The sequence below is a fragment of the Ascaphus truei genome, chromosome 7 (genome assembly GCF_040206685.1).
Source record: "Ascaphus truei isolate aAscTru1 chromosome 7, aAscTru1.hap1, whole genome shotgun sequence".
NCBI classification, from domain to species: Eukaryota; Metazoa; Chordata; class Amphibia; order Anura; family Ascaphidae; genus Ascaphus; species Ascaphus truei.
Window position 1 is genome coordinate 97,791,716 of NC_134489.1, and position 21,160 is coordinate 97,812,875.

Genomic DNA, 21,160 nt, shown 5'->3' on the forward strand with positions numbered 1-21,160 from the left:
GGGGGGGTTGGGGCAAGTTGGGATTTTGCAACTCCTAAAACACAACTGGAATCGAGTTACCACAGGGGTCCTGAACCTCTCCTGGCTGGGGGTGGGGGGAACTTTTTTGGGGAGGGCTAGGGTTGTGAATGCACCTCTCTGTTCAGCGTACAGACGGCTCAACCTGCATCTCGTGATGGAATCGTATTAGAATACCGTCTCTTCCCCCATTCCCTGCAGCTGGCTGGCCTGTTCTGCACGCTGCCAAGAGTGGAAGAGGTCAATCGCTCGTTTACACCGGCTGCAGTTCTTCCCATCTTCCTGATTATAGGGGAAGGCCATGTCCCAGCCTTGAACGTCTTATCATTTGTTTGTGTGTCGCATGCTGCTGTGGGAGCTTGTAAACACCTCTGCATTATCTTGCAGGCAGCGGTCGAAGTCGTTCCCCGTTTAAAGAAATGCTAACTTTTTTGTGGGGGGGGGGGGGGGGCGGCGATGCATGTGTCTTATTCTAGAGAAGTTCTGCAAAACTTCTACATAGAAAAAAACAAAAGGGAGATGCTTAAACAGATCTTGTGAAACCAAGTGTAGGAATTAAAAAGTAGCGGTACTTTGGGTTTGTAAATAGGAAAACGTAGTGGTAAGCTGTATCACTTATTTGTGACGTGCTGATTTGCAAGCCCCTGCAGCAGCTGTGTGTTTAAGAAGGGAATTTCTCATTGCGTTTCTGGGTTTCTGTCCTGCAGCTGTTGGTATTTGTATTTTTTTATGGGACTGCATTGTACAGTTTTCATGTGGAATGTGTTGTCCTGTATGTTGCCATGTTGGCGCTTTGCTACGCTGACAATCCTTACACAGGGCGACATGGCCGGATCGCTCCATAACGAGAGAAGGGGGAACATTTTCACATCCTCCGTGGGTTTTTTTTTTAAAGCTTTAAACATTCCATTGCGGCCCTTCTCCCCCCCCCCCCCCCCCCCCCCTGCGCACCTTCATTCTCAGAACTGGTACTGGTGTCACATGGGGATTTAAAGGGCCAAGGGCTGTACCATTCCTGTTTACACAGGGGAGACTTTTCCTCTCCTTAGCGGCACATTCCATGACTCCCCCCCCCCCCCCCATCCCCTCCCCCTTACAAATACCAAAACGGACCTCTTCTGTATGGGAGGGGGGGTACAGTCAGATACACACAGAGGTGAGCAGCTGTTTGAAATCCTCCCCTTATCCCTTTGCTGCCAGGGGCCCAGCGACTGCCAACCTCTGTCCCCTTCCCACCTTTTATTCTCAGTCACTGCCCCAATACCTCCTCCAGTGCCTTACCTTATACTGGCCTTAATCATTGTGCTGCACGGTAATAATATGAGGCAGGGTTTTGTATCCTATGCTGGACACGCTTGAAGTTTTACAGTTCATCTCAGAGCCTCATCTGGTTTTATTATGTGGTATTTTGTCTTTGTGGGGGTTTTTTTTTTAATATATATTTTTTTTTAAATTGAAGATATCCTCGGTACTGGAACTTTTTTTTTTTTTTTTTTTTTTATACACAATATTAATTAAAAAAAATAAAAAGCACCTGCTTTTATTTTGTGTGTTTTTGTGTTTACCCATATCCCAGTTCCATTAATGTATTTGTCCCTACAACAACAAAAAAATCACTCTGGGGGTTTTGTATCCAGGTTGATATTTGAACATGTTACTCTTGGCATCAATGTATCCAGCTTTATCGTTTCACTTGAGATTTCTGGCGTGGTTATTTGGAGATAGGAGAGGGGTTAAGTATCTATTCAGTATGATACGAAACGGTTTCCCCGTACTGAGCGTTTGAAGTGTCGGGGAGGTTAAAATGGAGCTTTCCTCGGTGCAGTCTAAAAGTTACCAAGAGAGCTTGCGTGGGCAACTTTAGTCCTCAACCCTCTACCCCACCCCCCCCCCCCAAACAGGTCAAGTTTTCAGGATATCCCCTGCTTCAGCACAGGTGGCTCAATCAGAGGCTTAATCGAAGACTGCCTCTGATTGAGCCACCTGTGCTGAAGCAGGGATATCCTGAAAACCTGACCTGTTGGTGGCCCTTGAAGCCTAAAGCTGCCCACTTCTGAGATTAAACTCTCTTCCAGGCTTCTGTGGGGGTGGCTGCTTTGACGGTCATTGACTAGAATTGACGTTCACGCTGGATCGCGCTCGCTAACGGTCCGACGCTTAGTGACTCTGCCCCATAGGAGTTACAAGGAGCCCATAGAGAGCCACATTTACTGACGAGAGCTACTCCGTACGGCACTTTCCACTTGAGGCCGCATACACTGCGCTCTGTTGATTCAAGACAAAATAACGTCAGGGGAAAAATGTCCATGACTAATTCCGGTAACCTGAGTTTAACGCACATCCCCGACGGTCATTTATATGCCAGAATAATATACGGCCGTTGCTTAACCCCTTAGCATATGCTTAATTTCAGGTTAAATTAGCACTGCATTAAGTTCATATAACGTGGTTCCAGGAGGCGCTCTGCGCCCCCTGCCGTCGCGCACTGCGCCCCCTGTCATCGTGTGCTCTGCGCCCCCTGCCGTCGCGCACTGCGCCCCCTGTCATCGTGTGCTCTGCGCCCCCTGTTGTCGCGCACTGCGCCCCCTGTCATCGTGCGCACTGCGCCCCCTGTCGTCGCGCGCACTGGGCCAACATTGGGTTATTCTCTTCATTTTTAGTGGATAGGCATTGGGAATAACCGGACGTTAGCATTGGGTTAAAAGCAGAAACGGAGCACAGTGCCTCTGGGCCTAAGTGAGGCCGTATTTCCTAAGCATCGTTACTCCATTAGACGCCTCCACGCGGGAAGACGCCGTCACTTGATTGGGACTTAAGGGGCCATATTTATGGAGTGATGCTGGAAGGTGTTCCATGGAGTCGCCGTGCTTTGTACGCATGGGCGAAAGTGTCAACATTTGCATGCAGGGTTATGATTTTATGTCTACAAGTCAGAACTGGCACAAACCTGGCAAACAGAACCGTGTCAAATGTAACAACCTTTATTCTGAATAAGGAGATAGATCTACTCCATCTCCCTGCAGCTTTTCTGACGATGAAGCACCTTCCATGACCCCCAGGGCATTCACTTTGTATTATCTTTTGAGTTGTTTCTCCCGTAGATATTTGCCTGTGTACGATGCTCAAACTTTTTTTTTACATGCCATGTCAGTATGCAACAAAAAAAGAAAATGTTGAACACTAAGCATGTACTAGCATTGTAAGCGCAAACAGATACAGAAGGTAATGCGCGCCCTGATCCGTGGAGCTTACGATCTAGAGGGGAGAAGGGGGTAACGTTGAAATGAGGTGAAGTGGTGATGGAGACAGGAGCCTTCCTGTTTGCGCTGGTGTTGGGTGTTCTGAGCGTTGAAGGGGCACAGTAGCAGAGGTGACAGGTGAGCGATTGGTGTCGGGTCGCTGTGCGATCCATCTCACTTGTGCTTCTCACCTCAGGCTCTCTGCATACTGTACGTGCACAGATGTCGGGCTCCCTGGCACACCTGGATGTATGGCAAACATTCCTTAATAGGGACTCTTTGTTCTGTTATGCAAGTGACCCAGGGACATTGTCATGCCATTAACTGGATACCTGGGATTTACACCATTTTAAAATAAATTGAATAAGTATGCTTAAATAAAGCTTAGATAAAGATCATAAAAATCCTTCAGCGTCTTCTGGGGATGACTTGTTAACCTTTAAAACTAAAGTTGCTTTTTTTTTGGTTTTGTACTGTACATTGCTTCATATTTACTATTTAAAACAATCGCAGGTTAAACATAAGTAGCTGATGTGCTTGAATTCAGCAGACCTAGAGAAAAGGAAAACCTATGTAATATTAAACATTTTAACATTAAAGAGGCAGTCCAAGCAACTTTTAAAAAAAATGTAAAATACATTTTTGTTTCAATATATGCAGCATTTGATTACCTTTTTTGAAAACTAATAACCTAAGATGCCAATCAATTAGTTCTCAAGATGGGTCAGCAAAAGCCTGTTCAAAGGTTCACTAAATTTCAATTTCATATCAAATCTTCAGTTGGTGTATCTCAGCAGCTACAATGTATTCATATTACTAGGGTAACATTCTTTCTATTGTTACAGTTTAAAGCGGCTGTCCAAGCTGCCGTTTTTTGTTTTGATTTTTTTCTCCCTTTAATATGTGCATCAGTACCATCCACACAATTATAAGTAATAAGTTGCCGATCGATCCGTTCTGTGATCGATCAGCGTAGATTCGGCACGGGTTCACTAAATGGCTGTCATTGAAGCAGAAAAGGACCAAAGATGCAAAGTTCTGTGGGGAAGATCATGTGACCAGGCAGTCACTGGATACAATTGGTGCACTGCTAGAGATAGGGCAGGGCTCAGAAAGGGGTGCGCCAGAGCCTGTTTCGGAAGGGGATGTGACTTTTAAATGGTTGCTATAGAAACAATGCTTGTTACATTGTAATACATTAAAAATGTAATTCAGAGTTGTCTTAAAAAAATGCTACAAGTATTTTCTCATAGCACAGAACTGATTTATTTAAATTAAAAAAACGCACATGTAGGATTCTGCTTGGTCTCTAGTTTTGAAGCTCAAATTGCTGGGAATATCGGCAACAAATGATCACAAACGGACGTGTTACAAAAAACTTGCACTGCTGGGGAGGTGGCTAAAACCTTCTATAGAAATCAAAGGATGGTCAGTATATTAAAACTCATTACAAATGGCATTCAGTTGAATTATAAAATAAAAAGTTGCATGTATTATCTAATACTACAGAACTGATTTATTTACAAAAAAACACGTAGGCTATTGCATGGGCTGCTCCTTGTAACGTGAAGCTGAGAAGTAAAACTTACTTACAGAGTAGGGGTGCCAGGTGGCTTCTCCAAAAATACTGGACACAATGGTAAAAGGTGCGACGCGCTCGAGTCACACACACATGGGCTTGTGACACACACACACCTCTGGTCGCTCTATGCTGTTTCCTCCTCCACCTTGGCCCCGCCCTCAGGCTCCTGACACTTCCTCCTGATTGGCTGCTCCTCGGTAATGCTGCCAATCAGGATGGAGGAAGCTGCCAAGCGCCCTAGTAACCGCCCTGGTCATCCGAGCCTGTCAGGTCACAATGTCCAGTATTACGTCTGATTTTTTAATTAATTTTTTCCCCCACTGGACATTGTCCAAATACAGGACAGTCCGGTTCAATACCAGACACCTGGCAACCCTAAAATAAGGGTGATTTTACAGTTAAACAATGTTTTTTATTTGGCATGTTGGGACTGCCCCTGTAATAATAACCAGAGAGGCACTTGGTTATCCAACCACTTATTGTCCTTTTTTAGAGGAAACCTACAGAACAAATAGAGATCTGGGGGGACAGTGACCATAACGGCCTGAGACCTGCGACTTGTTATAGGCTGACAGTGTTTCACACTCCGCAGAGTCAGGGGCCTTCTGTAGCCCCCTCCACCCCTCAGTGGCAGGGGCTTCTCTATACACACCCCTTGATGTGGAGGGGTTTTTCTAGCACTTCCCAAGTAGGGTGCCCCTTAAAGGTTGGGGGGGGGGAGTTGGTTGGGGGTTCTCTGTAAAACACAAACATGACATCACTTCCCCTCCCCCTGCGGATTTCTCGGCTATCGTCACATTAATGTCAGTTCCAATTTCTGGGGAACATTTCTTCTCCCTGCTGCACCACCCGTGTATTCCCCTCCTTCCCCGCCCCCCCCCCCCTCCGTCACGCGTGTGTGTGCAGTAACCAGCATGGGCATGACAAATCGCATCATGCGCCGTTCAGCCAATTCCCAGCACACACCTGCCACATTACCATTTAGACACACCTGGGCACATGTTGAATGAACACCCAGCACAGCAAATCACACACCACAAAGATACATTGGGCACAAGTATAAACAGGTACTCCTCACCACCTGGAAAATATATTTCTTGGCACCAAACATTGTCAGAATTTCCCCAAATCTCAGGTGAGCTTAAAATAATTACAGAAATACCCACCGTGGGCAGATGGAGAGGAAAAGTCCCTTAATCAGTGCAAAACCCCCTAAAAAGGAGGGGCCATGTTAGCTATAGCTGAAATGGGTTCCAATTGCCCATCGAAGAGACCTATATGATGGTGGCTCATGTATAGACCTATACAGGTGGCTCAGAGTATAGACCTATACAGGTGGCTCAGAGTATAGACCTATACAGGTGGCTCAGAGTATAGACCTATACAGTTGGCTCAGAGTATAGACCTATACAGGTGGCTCAGAGTATAGACCTATACAGGTGGCTCAGAGTATAGACCTATACAGGTGGCTCAGTATAGACCTATATGATGGTGGCTCAGTATAGACCTATATGATGGTGGCTCAGCCCTGGGAAGCAGCCAGAGTCCCTATGTTGGGTGGTTGATCTGCCCCAGTTGGAACAGTAAATATGTGAGCTTAATAGATACCTTTTAGACGACCCAAACATTGGTCTTCCAACAGGTGATCGGTCATCAGACACGTGAGTATTAAGACTCTTGAAGGCACCACTCTGACTAGTGGGTATATAGGTGCATCAGTGATCAGATTCGCCAAGGTGCCCCTCTAATAGGAGGTACATCACCCGCAAAATACGGAGCTAATGTTTGAGCTAAGTGGTCTATCCCTGTAAATTCTAGTAACTCTAGGAAGCAACGCACTGACCTGTTGGTGTCATCTACACGGTATTTATTAATCTCCCTGATATTTACTGCTCCAACTGGGGACGACCAATTGCCTGATATGGGGACCCTCGCTGCTTCACAGCACGGAGCGAACGAGCCCCCGTTACATTCATACGTGTAAGTGGAGAGGCCGTCCCCATGACGGACCACCAAACAGGTTCTATTACCCCTTAATTATTATATAATACTGTTATTATACACTGTAACCAGTGTTACTTCTATGTACTTTGTGTCCCTTTATTTTATGAACATTTACATTAACGGTTAATTGTTATACTCATACTTCCATAGCTACCACCATCAGATAGATCTATTTGATGGGTAATTAGAACTGATTTTAGCTATATTTGTAGCAATCATAGGGTCCCCTCCTTTTTAGGGGTTGTGCACTAAGGGGCCTTTCCTCTCCCTCCCCCTCCCCCCCTCTAAGGTCGCACTTCTTGCCATGTTCTCAGCGGTGGGCTTCCTGTTTAATGTAGACTTTAATATAAATCCCGGCAGATTTCCATCGTCTGTAACGAGGATCCGTTTCTTCTCCGTGTTTTTGTTTTTTATTGAGCAAAGTGCTAGATATCGGTGTTGCTCCTTTTTTTGCATTGGGCTCGCTTGTGAAGCGCTCTTGCTGATGAGTGTGTCCTTGATTTCTCTATTGTATTATTACATGAAATTACAGCACTTATCTCGTATTTATTTTGAAGATTTCCATCTCCCAATATTTGTAGCATTTTTTCTGCGTGGGGTAGAGGGATACACAGGGCAAACAGGGACAGTGACTTCTCCAAAAATACTGAACACTGGTGAAAGACACACACCTCTCACAGCTTCATGCTGTTTCCTCCTCTCCTTGGCCTCACCCCCAGGCTCCTGACAGCACCCCCTGATTGGCTGCCGCAGGGTAATGCAGCCAATCAGGATGGAGGAAGCTGCCCAGCCCCCTTGTAACAGTGCTGCTCTCGCCCTGCTCGGGGAAATCCCGCGGCCCCCCCAAGCCGCTCAGGTCACTATGTCCAGAGAGATAATACCGGGCACATACATGTCCAGTATTTCCTCTCATTTTTTACTGGACAGTGTTCAAATACAGGACAGTCCGGTTCAACACTGGGCACCTGGCCACCCTAAAGCACCTGACAGCATGTGACGTGCTCAAGTGGCAGGATCAAATTAACCTAAATGGTTCTGATGCATTATTGGGGTTATTTTGCCATGGTCTCCAGTGTTTGGCGAATATGTGTGTAACTGTCAGTATACAGCATAAATCCCCCCGTGACGTGCAAACCCTCCCACTGCCCCCGGTGACTATCGTGTTTCACACTCCTGCACGTTTTCTACAATGGTTTAAAAAAAAAAAAAAAAAGTTGCTACAGTGCCTGACTTATATGAGGGAGAGACAGACACAGAGAGAGACAGACACAGAGAGAGACAGACAGAGGGACAGAGAGAGAGACACACACACAGAGAGAGAGAGAGACACAGAGAGAGACAGAGGGACAGAGAGAGAGAGACACACACACACACAGAGAGAGAGACAGAGGGACAGAGAGAGAGAGACACACACACACAGAGAGAGAGACACACACAGAGAGAGAGACACACCCACACACAGAGAGAGAGACACACACACACATAGAGAGAGAGAGACACACACACAGAGACAGAGAGAGAGACACACACAGAGAGAGAGAGAGGGAGACAGAGAGGGACGGAGAGACGGAGAGACGGAGGGACGGACAGACGGACAGACGGACAGAGAGAGACACACACAGAGAGAGAGAGACACACAGACAGAGAGACAGACAGAGACTCAATTCCTGCTTATTTAGTTTTTTTAACATAGGGTTGACGCAGGAGCCTCTGATCCCCGTTAATTTCAGCTCTGGGGACCCCTTATTTCCCAAGATGCAGACACCTCTGTGTGGGGTACCGATATCTCTGCAAAGTTTAACGCTCCCGCAGCCAATAGGAAGTGGAACCCGATGATGTCACTGTTTCCTATTGGCCCGCAGGGCCAGGCAGCTTTGAAACTCTGCCATTACGTGAACCCTGCTAGTCGAGTGGAGCAGCTACCGGCGCCTACGGATCTCCGGAAGCCGGGGGTCCCCGGAGCTGAAATTAATGGGACCCCCCGCTTCAATCCTATGTTAAAAAACAAAGAAATGTGCCAGTATGGATTGCCGCTTTAAGAGTGCAATTCCATGTAGCAGACCGAAAAACAACGTGTGAAGAATGTAACTGTCATTAGCTTCCTTAAATAAATGTAACCATGCTTAAAATAATATATATATATATCTGGCTGGTTTTATTTATCTGAAAATTAAGCACAAAATTCTTTCTTTTAGGCTTCTGAATGGAGGGGTGGGGGGGGGATTGTTTGTCAATTAAGTATTTCCTTATCAGACAACCTTTAAACTTGCAGAAAGGGGGGCTTTGCCTGTGCAAACTCTTCTTGAACACAGTGACCTCACACAAAAGGGAATAACCAGAGAAAAACAAACTCCCCCCCCCCCAAGCCCAGAAACGTATTTAAAAATGCTGCAATAATACTGTCATTAATGTAAGAAAAGACATCAATAACCCAGCTTTAACCCATTAAACATGGGTTAACATTTCATGCCGCGTCCAAAAAATCTACATCGGTGCCCAGACCCAATTCTGAGTTAGTTTATTTAGTTTTCATAACACAGCAGGTGGAGTATATTTGTGGGCTTGAGCCTCTCGTATGTTAACAGCCAGACAGTTAGATCGCAATGTATGTGGCACAATCGCTTACAGACTGAAATAAGGTGTGCGTGCACCTGCAATACTATGAAAGCACTCTGCAAAGTAACATCTTCTCTGCAGTGTTCGTCATGACCTGACCATGCCAAGCTATTGGTGTCAGCTGCTCTAGAAGCGAAGAAGTTAAAAAAAAAACATTTTTAAAACATACTTGGCAACACTTGCCTTGTTGGTCTCATTTTGCAGGCGAAACCTGCATACTGCGGTGTCTGTACACCTGTTTGCTTGGCCATAAAATAACATTCTGTGTTACCTGAGGCTGCCAGCCAGTGTTTGCCAGAGCAGCCATTTTAATATCCCGTGACCCAGGGGATCCAACTCTACATTTCTCCTTAACTGGGGACTAGTGGGAATAAGAAGTGGCAAGTAGCCCACAATCTATTAGTAGCCACACAAGAAGATAAAATGACTGGGCAAGGATACAGAAAGCAGGCGCTTGTTTTTGGTAGGGAACAACTCATTTAAACAGCAACCGGTTCCACCGCCGTCATGGAGACGAAAGAACCCGCATCAGCTGCAGGCGCAGTCCTGGGTTAGCAGGTTGGGGACAGTCTCATATCGGTAGGAGAATCCCCCATCGGTAGTGGTGGTGACCCATAGAGACTTCATGGTGGTGGGCAGTGGAGCACAGCAGTGCCCCCAGTGGAGGGCTGGACTTAGGCCACGGTTAGGGGAGCAGGTGCCGTGGCAGTAGTGGAAATGGAAGCTGCTGGGTTGCACAATCCATTGGTCCCAGCCCAGCTCCTCAAAGGAGATGTTGAGAGAACCCCGGTGACAATGGGCATTGCCCGCCCCCGACGCCGGAGGGCGCTGCAGCAGCTCCAGGGCGGCTGGCGACCAGGGTAGCCCAGATCTGCGGGCACGCTGGGTCGGGCGGGTGTTAAACGTGAGAAAGGGGGTGTATTCAGGCTGGGGAGAGCAGGGGCAGGCAGGGCAACGGATTAGCAGCACAAAAAGCCCCCGTGACACATATCTGAGAAAAGACGGGGCCAGGTGGAACACGCTCCAACCATCCACCTTCTGCACCCTGGAGGTGGCCACAGTTACCGACTCGTGTTCTGACAGTACCTGGAGGTCCACCACGGGTGGCAGGGCATCATCGTCGTTATTGATGTTAACGGAAAATGGGACATCGCTCAGCTGGTGTCCGTGTCGTGCGGGGGACTCCTGGGGTTGTGGGTAGGCGTCGTTAAGTGTTTGGATGGGAGATGCAGCGCCAGATGGGTAGAGCTCTTGGCTGGGCATGTTTTCGGGCACGGTGGGAGGGCGGTTCGGAGATCCCCCTGTGAAAAACCAAAGCTGGGCGGACGAGACTCTGCTGCTGAGGATGTGAAGGGACGGGCGGAAGATGTAGGTAAAACTGTTACCTGGATCCTCCTGAGGGTCGTCCAGCTTTGGAGACTCGCACGGGGCGTCTGAATGAGAGTATACAAGGGAGGAGGGTTATATTGTGTACGTGAGCCTGCGTGTGCAAATCTGTGTGTTTTATTTATTTATAAAAAATGTGTTACCAGGAAGTGATACATGGAGAGTTACCTCTCGTTTTCACGTATGTCCTGGGCACAGGGTTATGATGACAGATACATGGGTTACATTAGATGAACAAGGTTATACATTATATATACATTATATGCTGACACTATACATTAGTGTGTCTGTGTTTAGACCGGGAGTGGCCAACTCCAGTCCTCAAGAGCTAACAACAGGACATGTTTTCAGGATATTCCTGCTTCAGCACAGGTGGCTCAGCTGTGCTGCAGCAGAGAGCTTTAAAATCTGACCTGTTGGCAGTCGCGGATTTAAAATGTTGCCACCTGTGGGCACTTAATTTGGCGCCTCTTCAGCGTCGCGGCATCAAATGACGTCGCAACGTCACGGGACGATGTGTTTCCATGACAATGCGATGCCATGTGACATCATGTCATGGCAACGTGTCGCCGTGTGACATCACAGCGTCATTTGACACCGCAACGCTGAAAGAGGAGGGTGGCGCGAAGGAGAAGGTAAGAGACCTTTCCAGTGACCCCACGCTCTCCCCTGGGAATCAGTGGGGAAGAGAGCGGGGCCCCTGCATTCCGCCCCAATATATTGCCGCCCGGGCCTAGCGGGACTAAGGAATTTCTCCACTGCCTGTTAGCTCTCGGGGACTGGCGTTAGCTACCCCTGATTTTGTAGGTGTATCGGTCATCAGTGGGTTAATGGTGTGTACTGTGTGTGCCTCAGCACGTCTGGATATGTGTCACGGGTGGTTAGGGAATTTGTGCAATGAGTAAAGAGCCTGCAGCCTTAGGCTGCGCTTATAGTGCCGGCGACACGACGGCGCGGCAAAACAAATATATTTCCGCGTTGGGTGCGCTTATAGTAGAGGCGACGCGATGGCTTGGTCACAATTGCTGGAAGTCAAGTCAATGTGATTTTTCCAGCGACCGCAGCGTGACATCGTCGCGTCGCTGGCGGCGGCACTATAAGCGCAGCCTTATTTTGGGGCAGGGCGCCCTATTACAAGCTGTACTTACTAAATATTTCCCCTGCCTGACCTCCTTACACTATGCAGGTGAAACAGCAAAACCATGGGCAGGGGGAACCGTGTTTAACGCACGGACCCTCCGATCGCGCAGTGCGAGAGTGACACCTGGTGGCTGCTATTGCAAACTGCATCAGATGTGAGGTGGACGGCAGGGAGGTGCATTGTTAGGTGGATTAATAGGTCATATTTTCTCTGATAGTGCTGACCGTGTCCGCAGTCAGGGATATCGGTAAAGAGCAGAGATGGACAAGGGACCACCAGCCCTGCACAGCAGTATTTTATCTCATATTGGCCTGGCAATCATTATATATGATGGTAATTAATTAGATTGCTAATTATTCACCCTGTCATTTTATAGACGAGATTAAGCCCGTATTTACTAAACGGTGCTATTTCACAAGACCATTGAAGTGGGCCATAGAGTGTCTTCTGGGACCGGAAGGTGTCTTATTGAATTGCTCCGCTTAGCAAACATGGCATCAAGAGCCATATCTACTCAGCAGTGCTATGCGATGACACATTGCAGCACTGGAACACAACTTATGGTTAATTTACGTAAATGGGTTAAACGGTGGCTTCCAGCGCTGAATGGTGTCTTATGGTATAGCACTGCTTAGTAAATGTGCGCCTACGAACCTTGTGCCAGTTACAAGTGGTACACAAGTGAAGCCTTGTGTATTCAAATTAGATTGTAAGCTCTTGTTAAGCTTGTATATTTCTACTGTGTACTGTGCAGAGCATACTAACAGTCCCGTATTGCAAATTTACAAAAAAGTATTATGAATTTGTCTTATCTCAATTAGTGAAAACCCCTGGGATAACTTGGTAAAGCAATGGCCATCTGCTAGTAAATATAAATAAAGTGGTACATTGACTCCTAACGTCCTGGTACCATCATACTTTGACTTCTGGATACAGGTCAGGAATATAAGACTTCAAACGTAGCACAATGTTTAACCTTGAGCTGTTCTCCACTTAATCTAGATCTCATCCCCTTCCCCATTTTTATATACTGCGTCCCTCCTAGGAGGTGTGATATCCCACCCCACATAAGCCATACATGGGTCAGAGATAAGTATTGAGATATAGCTTGTGTCTGTCTAGTCTTACCTGAGGAGGGGAACAGAATGACTTGGGATGTGTCTTCCAGGTTGCCCAGTGACCCCTGGTTGCTCTTGCTGTGCCTCTTGTGTATGGTCCTCTTCTCAGACTGTATTAGCCCAAGTGGACTCAGAGATGGTGCTGGGGAGTGTGCGGTAGATGGAGGTGGAGGGGGACCGAGTGCCTCTACAATCTGTGCCTTGAGCTTGGTCAGAATGTGCTGGCGATCAGCCTCTGGGATCTCACAGGTCTGCCCCACACTGGGGCAAATCAGGGTCACCACCAGGAGTAGTAACAAATGCAAGAAGGACATTCTGGGATTAATGGTCCACTGCAGACTCTCACTTGCTCTTCTGTCTGTCTCCTTTGAAGCAGGGAAGTGTTCTGCTTTCTTCATACCTCAAAGGTATTCCCCAGATGTCTTCTGCCTATATGTACCTTATGGATATCACTATATCTGTATTCTCCAGGTGTCCCTGTATACCTCTCAGTTCTCTTGGGATGTCCCTGTCTCCTATGTATGTCTCTTCTCCCTTGATGTTCCTGCCTGTCTCTCTAATCTCTGAATGGCCCTGTCTGTCTTTCTTGATGTCTCGATTGTCTCCAGATGTCCCTGTGTGTCTCCCAGTTCTCTCTGGATATCCTATCTCTCTTCTCTCTGGATGTCTCTGGCTGCCTGGAGGCAGGACTCTTGTGTGTTATCAGAGTTGGCATTGAGAAGGCGCTGGGCACACACTGAACATTATCGGAGATAGACGCCTGGAATGCATTGCTTGCCCCAGGGACAACGCTGACCAGGAGTTTCACACGGGAACATGCCCCCCCCCCCCCCCCCTGTCAGACAAGGCCTTGAGATAGGGGACAGGCCCAGGCTTTGTGCTTCGATGTGTATTTGGAGGGCACAACACCCATAGGGTCTGCACCTTTGCTCTGGGGTGAATGTAATTCATGGGAGACAAAGTCAAGGGGGATGGTAGAGTATCTTCCAGTCTTCTTGTGCAGAGCACCCTCCAGTGGTGAGATTATAAGAACTGCTTCTCATATCTGCAGATATGCCATTGGATATACGGTAGCAGCATCAATGAGTACTTCAGTATTAGGTGATGCCCTTTTTATTTGGACTAACAATTGATATTTGAGGACAAGCTTTTCAGAGTTCTCTCTCTCTTCTTCAGGTCCAGCAATACTTCTATTAAATGAATTGGATACAGGATTTGTGTCTGCTTTACAACACCTGTATGGGACCAATGGTTAGCGCTGTATAGAGGGAACAAAGTTGGCTCTTTTAGGGGGTATTTAGTGAGTACAAAACCATTACATTTGATTCCTTTTTATTTGACACATTTCTCACACAGGCGCCAGCTCAGGAATGACGTTTGTACAAAGCTATTGGGGAAATGGTATTTAGGACTAAGGCTACATTTCTAAAGCTACCAACGACAGGATTGTGTGTTTTCTCTCTGCCTGCAGGCTGCCAGCACGCCTCAGCCTCGCTGTTGCAACAATGTTGCGATCCCTTGTGGGTTTCTTGGCTTCAGCCAGTTGCCTCGGCAACCCCCCTTCCTTTTACCAGGATGGACTGCTCCCCCTCCCCTTGCCAGGTGGTATTGTCCCAGTTAATTTCCCATCAGCCCAGACCAGCATGCTGTCTTTTAGTACCAGCAGCCATCTTGAGCAGTCATCTCTCCTATCCCTATAGCCTGCATTTATCACACTGCCCTCATAGCTCCCCTTCCCCTCCATTGCTCTCATGCCCCAGTGTTCCCTCGGTACCTTTTCCCCCTTTTTATTTGTATGTTGTTGCCCCAAATAAACACTTCAGCCAGTTAAAAGGTTCCCTGGCTTGATATATGGGATTGAGTTACCCTGCCTGTCCCTATGCATCTATCTGGGTGTGCTTGTGCCAGAACAACAGAGCTACAGACCAAAACAAATGCTAACACCATTCTGGCCCCCGTCATTACCTTTAAATATCTGGGCATATGTCTTGACTCCCATTTAACATTCGGGCTGCATATTGATACTCTAACGCCTAAAACCTGCCAAACGGGGTGTACTTTATAGGAACAAATCCTCCCTAAGCTCATTGGTCAGAAAGCGCATTGCACAGCAGATGCTGATGCCAATTATAGACTATGGGGACGTAATATATGGTACAGCACCCTAAACTCTCCTTGCCAAACTAGACACCCTCTACAACTCAATATTCCGCTGTATCCTCCAATGCAACTACAACACACGCCACAGCTAAATGCTCAAAGAACTAGATTGGCTATCCCTTGAATCCAGGCGCAAAGTAAATTTTTCCTGTCTTGCCTTCAAATACTTTCTGGGCAAGCTACCCATCTATCTGAACAAGCTCCTCACCCCTACCACACGCAGCACCTATCACCTGAGATCAGACTCCAAAATACTGTTCACAGTCCCAAGGTTCAACAAAGTATCCGGCCGCTCCTCCTCCTCTTACCGTGCACCCCAAAACTGGAACAACCTACCAGAGACAATCAAAGCCACCACCAGTTTAACTTCTATCAAGACTTCAGCTGTCTCACATTGTAATCTTGTCTGTAACTATTACATACGCCCATAACATATATTATCTCTAAGGGCTGGGACCCGCTGCGCCCGGCGGCGCGGGCGGCGCAGGCGGCCGCGTGAGCGTTCCCCACCAGCAGGGGAATCCTCCCGAGCAGGTCCCAGTCCCCCCTCGCTGCACGGCTCACTACGCGCTGTGACGCGTCAGCTGCCAGGGGATGCAAGAAAATTGTGATCCCGAGCGGTGACGCGTCACGTGGTGCGCTGATGAGCCAATCAGCGGCGGGAGCGGGAGCTGTCAGGAAGCTTCCTACACAAGGTAGGGGGTGTGTGTGTGTTTCGTTTGTGTGTGTCGTTTGTGGCAGAAGGGGGAGGGAGCTGCTTACCTTACAGCAGCCCGCAGCAGCTCCCTCCTGCAGCCCGAGCCCATGGAGGGAGGGGGGGGAGTAGCGGGTCCCTCCGCTCAAACCACGCCCCCCCAATCCCGCTCCCTACAGACCGCATATCGCGGTCTGTGTCTGTCAGCGCCCCGCCTGTCTGCAGTGCGGGCGCGCTGACTGAGGGAGCGGGGCCTTAGCCTAACTGTTCCATGAAATGTCTGTAAATATAACTTTTAACCTCTGTTCATTTAACACAACCATGTACAGTATTGTCATCGTAACTCTGTGCCCAGGGAATACTTGGAAAGGAGAGGCAGCTTTCACTGTAGTATTTCCTGGTAACACATGTTATAGTGCCTACTGCCGCCTATAACTGCTCAGAACAGCTCGTAACACAGAGCAAGACTTGGACCAAAGCGAGTGTATGCAGGGGCGGGTCTAATAGGCACTGAATGGGTGGTACCCCACATTTGTACTAAGTGTACTGTTTTGCCCTCCCAGGGTGATATTGTCGAATCTTCAGCAATAAAGATTATACGGAGTATACAAGTCAACTCTTGTTTTACAGGAACGTTTAGTAGGAACGTTTGGGAGATCTCCTCATGACGGGTGCTGTTCGCCCCTTCGAAATGCCTTGCAGGCCCCTCCGGTGACGGGATCTTTATTCTGAGTGAAAGAAAACAAGTTATAAGGGAGTCTCTGTGATAAATATAGGGAGCGAGTCTGTAGGACTAGCAGTTACATTCCCACATTCCGAGAGACACAGATCCCAGGTGTGATCTGCAGATCAGCACTCTTGGAGGGGATTCTTCATTAAAATGGTGAACCCCCCTTCCCTCGCCTCCTAATAAAACAGCACCTTTAATGCGGCTCTCTGCAGCTGTGCATGGATTGTATTACAGCAGCATTGGACTCTGCTTGCTTTAGAGCGAGAGTCTCCAACCTTTTCTGTAATGAGAGCTGCTTCTGATCAATGAAAATTATCCCGAGCTACTAAAACATATATTGAAAATATGCGGATTAAATATCGGTACATATAAGACAAGCAACCCCAACGTTGACCCTGGAGAACCCCAGTTCAGCAGGCGAAACCCTGCCCACACACAACACCCCCAAATCCCTCTCCAATTGTCCCCCCATATAATATCCCAACAATACTCCCCCTCCCACACACACACAATACTCACACACACACACAATACTCCCACCACACACAACACCCCCAAATCCCTCTCCAATCTTCCCCCCATACAATATCCCAACAATACTCCCCCTCCCACACACACACACACACAATTCTCCCACCACACACAATACCCCCAAATCCCTCTCCAATCTTCCCCCATACAATACCCCAACAATACTCCCCCTCCCACACACACACACACACACAGTACTCCCACCACACACAACACCCCCAAATCCCTCTCCAATCTTCCCCCATACAATACCCCAACAATACTCCCCCTCCCACACACACACACACACAATACTCCCACCACACACAACACCCCCAAATCCCTCTCCAATCTTCTCCCATACAATACCCCCCCCCATATAATATCCCAACAATACTCTCCCCCCCCCCCCCCACACACACACACACACACAATACTCCCACAACACACAATAACCCCAGGCAGACGAATGCAGAAGTTGGGCCCGATTTCTGGTGTGGACCAGCAGGAGAGAGAGGCCTGCATCAACTAGAGGCCCGGTGGGGGAGGGAGGCCCGTAGCAGTTGGAACTTGGTAGCACTTAAAGACCCGGCAGACAGACACAGAAGTTGGGCCTGACCTTTTTGCAGAGCCAAATTTCCAGCACCATCCGAGCCCCCCACAGCCACAGACCCAGAACAATTGCCCGGCTCCCCCCCCCCCCCCTGTTGGCGGCACTGTTTAGGGGCGACAGTAGGATTGCTAGGTGTCCGGTATTGAACTGGACTGTCCTGTATTTGGATACTCTCTCCAGTAAAAAATGAGAGGTCCTGTAATACTGGACATGTATGTGTCCGGTATTACCTCCCTGGACATAGTGACCTGACGCACCTTTCACCATTGAGTCCAGTATTTTTGGAGAAGCCCCCTGACAACCCTAGGCGACAGAGGCAGGAGCGAGATACCCCTGCTCTAGATACATCAGGGGTGTTAGAAAGTCTCTGAAGCTGAAAACTGGGGACAACAAGTGGCCAGATTTTCCAACAATAATCCGGTTTCTTTCAATATATATAACATATACAGGCGCTATTATTCCTTTTTATGTGAGACATATAGGTATGTTGGAATTTTCGGCCATATCCTGCAACAGCATTGCCATTCTGTGGTCACGGTGATATTCCCAGTTATTTCTTGTGTTATGACTAGTTCCATGATGCTGGCTACCTCTGCATACATAGTTACACCTCATTTTCTACTTCACTTTGCAGCCGGACAAGTTTCCTATGAAGTTCCCCCTATGGTTTTGTTACTGGGTTTTTAGTCCTGAGAGTGGCTGCATGCAAGGGATAGTGATACCGAGTAAGGTGTTTTTGTAGAAAAGAGGCACCAGAACTTAATTTATATCTAAACTACAATAACCCATTCCGCTCGAAATCAGGGAAAGTGGTAGAAAAAGCAGTTTTCCACTTCCAGTTAGTATTCCAGCCCCACGTTTAATAATTGAATCATTACTGAATGGAGTTTCTTGTTGATCCCTATGGAACTCAACAACAAAAAGGGGTCCCCCCCACTTTCGTACTGAGGGGCGTATGCATTATACTATCGTGCAGGAGTGGCCAACTCCAGTCCTCAAGGGCCACCAACAGGTCAAGTCAGAAGACTGAGCAACTGATTGAGCCACCTGTGCTGAAGCAGGGATATCCTGAAAACCTGACCTGTTCGTGGCTCTTGAGGACTGGGGTTGGCTACCCCTGCTCTAATATGACGTTAATGGGGGCGTTGGCAGAAAACAACCAGCAGATGTAGACTACATTGAATTGCCCCTTAAATAGGAACAAAAAAAAACAATCATTTGCATTGATTGCTCAGGTAACAAATCAGTGAGTTTCTTTAATCCGGGGGAAGATCTCTTGAGCTGAGATTTTATTAACAATCCGTGGAAATTAACTCGGAAGGAAAAAGTGCTCTGACGGGCAGCCACAAATGCTGACCCATCCCCTTTTAATAATGCACATACCAACTGCTCCTCTAAGCTGCTCCCAAAACCCGCCCCTCACATCCCTCAGAGTCCCCAGGGGAGCACATTTGGACCCGTACCAACTTTATAGTCCTGGCTACAGCGACGGCGTGCAGCCGCGGAGTAACTTAATGTAGTCCGTAGTGACCGACCATAGTGGCCGCGACGGCGACGTGTGATGTCACAGCGACCAAAATCGATGTAGCCAAAAGAATGTGAGATTTCCAGAGACAGCCGCACCATGTGACTGGCAGCAGCCAATCACAGAGCCCCTTGTTGCCAGCGACATCGCACGCCTGTGTGCAACTTTCGTGACGATGACATGTGACGTCACGGGTAGCGTCGCCGTCGCTGTGGCCGGTGCTATAAACGCAGCCTTAAACTCCATGCCTCTTGCGACCCTTGGTGCATATTCTGCACTGTGCGATACCGGTTTTTACTTCGGTTAGTTTAACACTTGCGCTGCCAAGAAGCATTGAAGGCAAGGTGCTGCAGGCCACTCTGGCAGTGAAAGGGTTACGTTTCTAGCAGCGACCCCCTCTGCCGCGTGTTTTGGGGTAACAGGAAACCGAAATGGAAACAGCAGCTGTCCAAACCCGGGCCCGAGGGGTTAATCGTTTTACAGCGGAATACTCCTTGTATAAAGATAAGAATCACTGCAGAAAGCAGAAGGGGATTTATCCCCATCTCTTCCCCTCTCTGGTTGTACTAAGTATGCCAGGAGCCCGATATATATCTGCATCCGCTGGGTCACTGCCACCTATCTCTCTAGCAGTGTCTGCCTTCAGCCCGGGGAGGACGGGGTTAAACCACTGCCCTTGGGAAGAGAACAGGGAAAGAGTCACAGCCCAGGAGGGACGCTGTAGCAAACCTTTATTAACTCTCCCCCTGCTGGAGACACAATGAGAGATGTTCCTTTAACCCCTCTGGGCATTATCTGTGCAGGGTGCCTGTGGGGACTGCATAGGATTTATTTCGGCCAGTGAAGACCTCTTTGATCTTTATGGGACCTCAATGTGGGATCTATAGAGTATCTATCTGTTTGGTCTGTGTTGGACTTCTGTGCAGTTTATATGAGGTCTGTATGGAGGGTATTTATGAGGCCTGCAATGTATCTATGGGACCTGTGCTGGGTTTTCTATGAAGCCTGTATGGTGGTTGGGGGGGGGATATAAATGGGTTATATATGGAATGGGGCAGTTCTATGTGGGGTCTTTTCGAAGGGTATATACAGCATTTGTAGGATCTGTGTGACATCCCCACACGGGATTACTGCTGTATTTGTGAATGTTGTGTGTTTCCCTGTGGAGCGGTGTGTCCGGGGGTCTGTTACAGGTTTAGTGGCTGAGTCTCTGCAGAGATTCTATACATAGGACAGAGCCTCTGAATAGCCAGACTGGCCTGTCCTGCTGCTGCTGCCCATGTCATCACTGGAGTATTTTTGGCCACAGCAGCTGCAGGAATCTCCCCCCCTCCCCTCCTGCAATCCACTAATGTATCTGGGCTGTGGCAGCAGGGGACAGGTATGAACCTTGTGAGCGTTAGAGAGCACAGGGACAGAGAGAGACAGCAGAGAGTGGCACCTATAGAGAAGAGACAAAGAGTCAGAGTGAAAGAATATAGAAAGAGACACCCTGTAAAGAGACAGCGGGGAGATTACAGGGAGCAATGCTACACCAACAAGACACTGACAAAGGGACATAGAGACATACACAGAAAGAGACTGCACAGCGCTCTAACAGAAGTGAGAAGGAGGCAGACGAAGTGCAGCGTGACCACATGAAGGTAACGGTCATTACAAGAGAGAACTAATTATCCTCATAAAACTAGAGTATGTGCGAAAGTTTCGCACGGGGGAGCGAACTACACGCATTTCACCTTCTTTAGTGCGGGGGGGAAAGTTTGCTTCGATCCAACAGTTTGCAACAAGTTCACCTAATACTGTACTAAAGTCCCGCGGGCATTG

The 21,160-nt window shown here is 48.0% G+C and overlaps 1 protein-coding gene across 1 annotated transcript; it reads right to left on the minus strand.

Moving 5' to 3' along the window:
* Window positions 1–9,344: 9,344 nt before the first annotated feature.
* On the minus strand, window positions 9,345–13,895 carry INHA (inhibin subunit alpha). The gene is made up of 2 exons (XM_075609553.1): window positions 13,115–13,895; window positions 9,345–10,892 (listed from the first exon to the last, which is right to left on the minus strand). The coding sequence occupies exons 1-2, from the start codon at window positions 13,500–13,502 to the stop codon at window positions 9,988–9,990; spliced, it is 1,293 nt and encodes a 430-aa protein (XP_075465668.1). The 5' UTR covers window positions 13,503–13,895; the 3' UTR covers window positions 9,345–9,987.
* Between the last annotated feature and the right edge of the window lie 7,265 nt (window positions 13,896–21,160).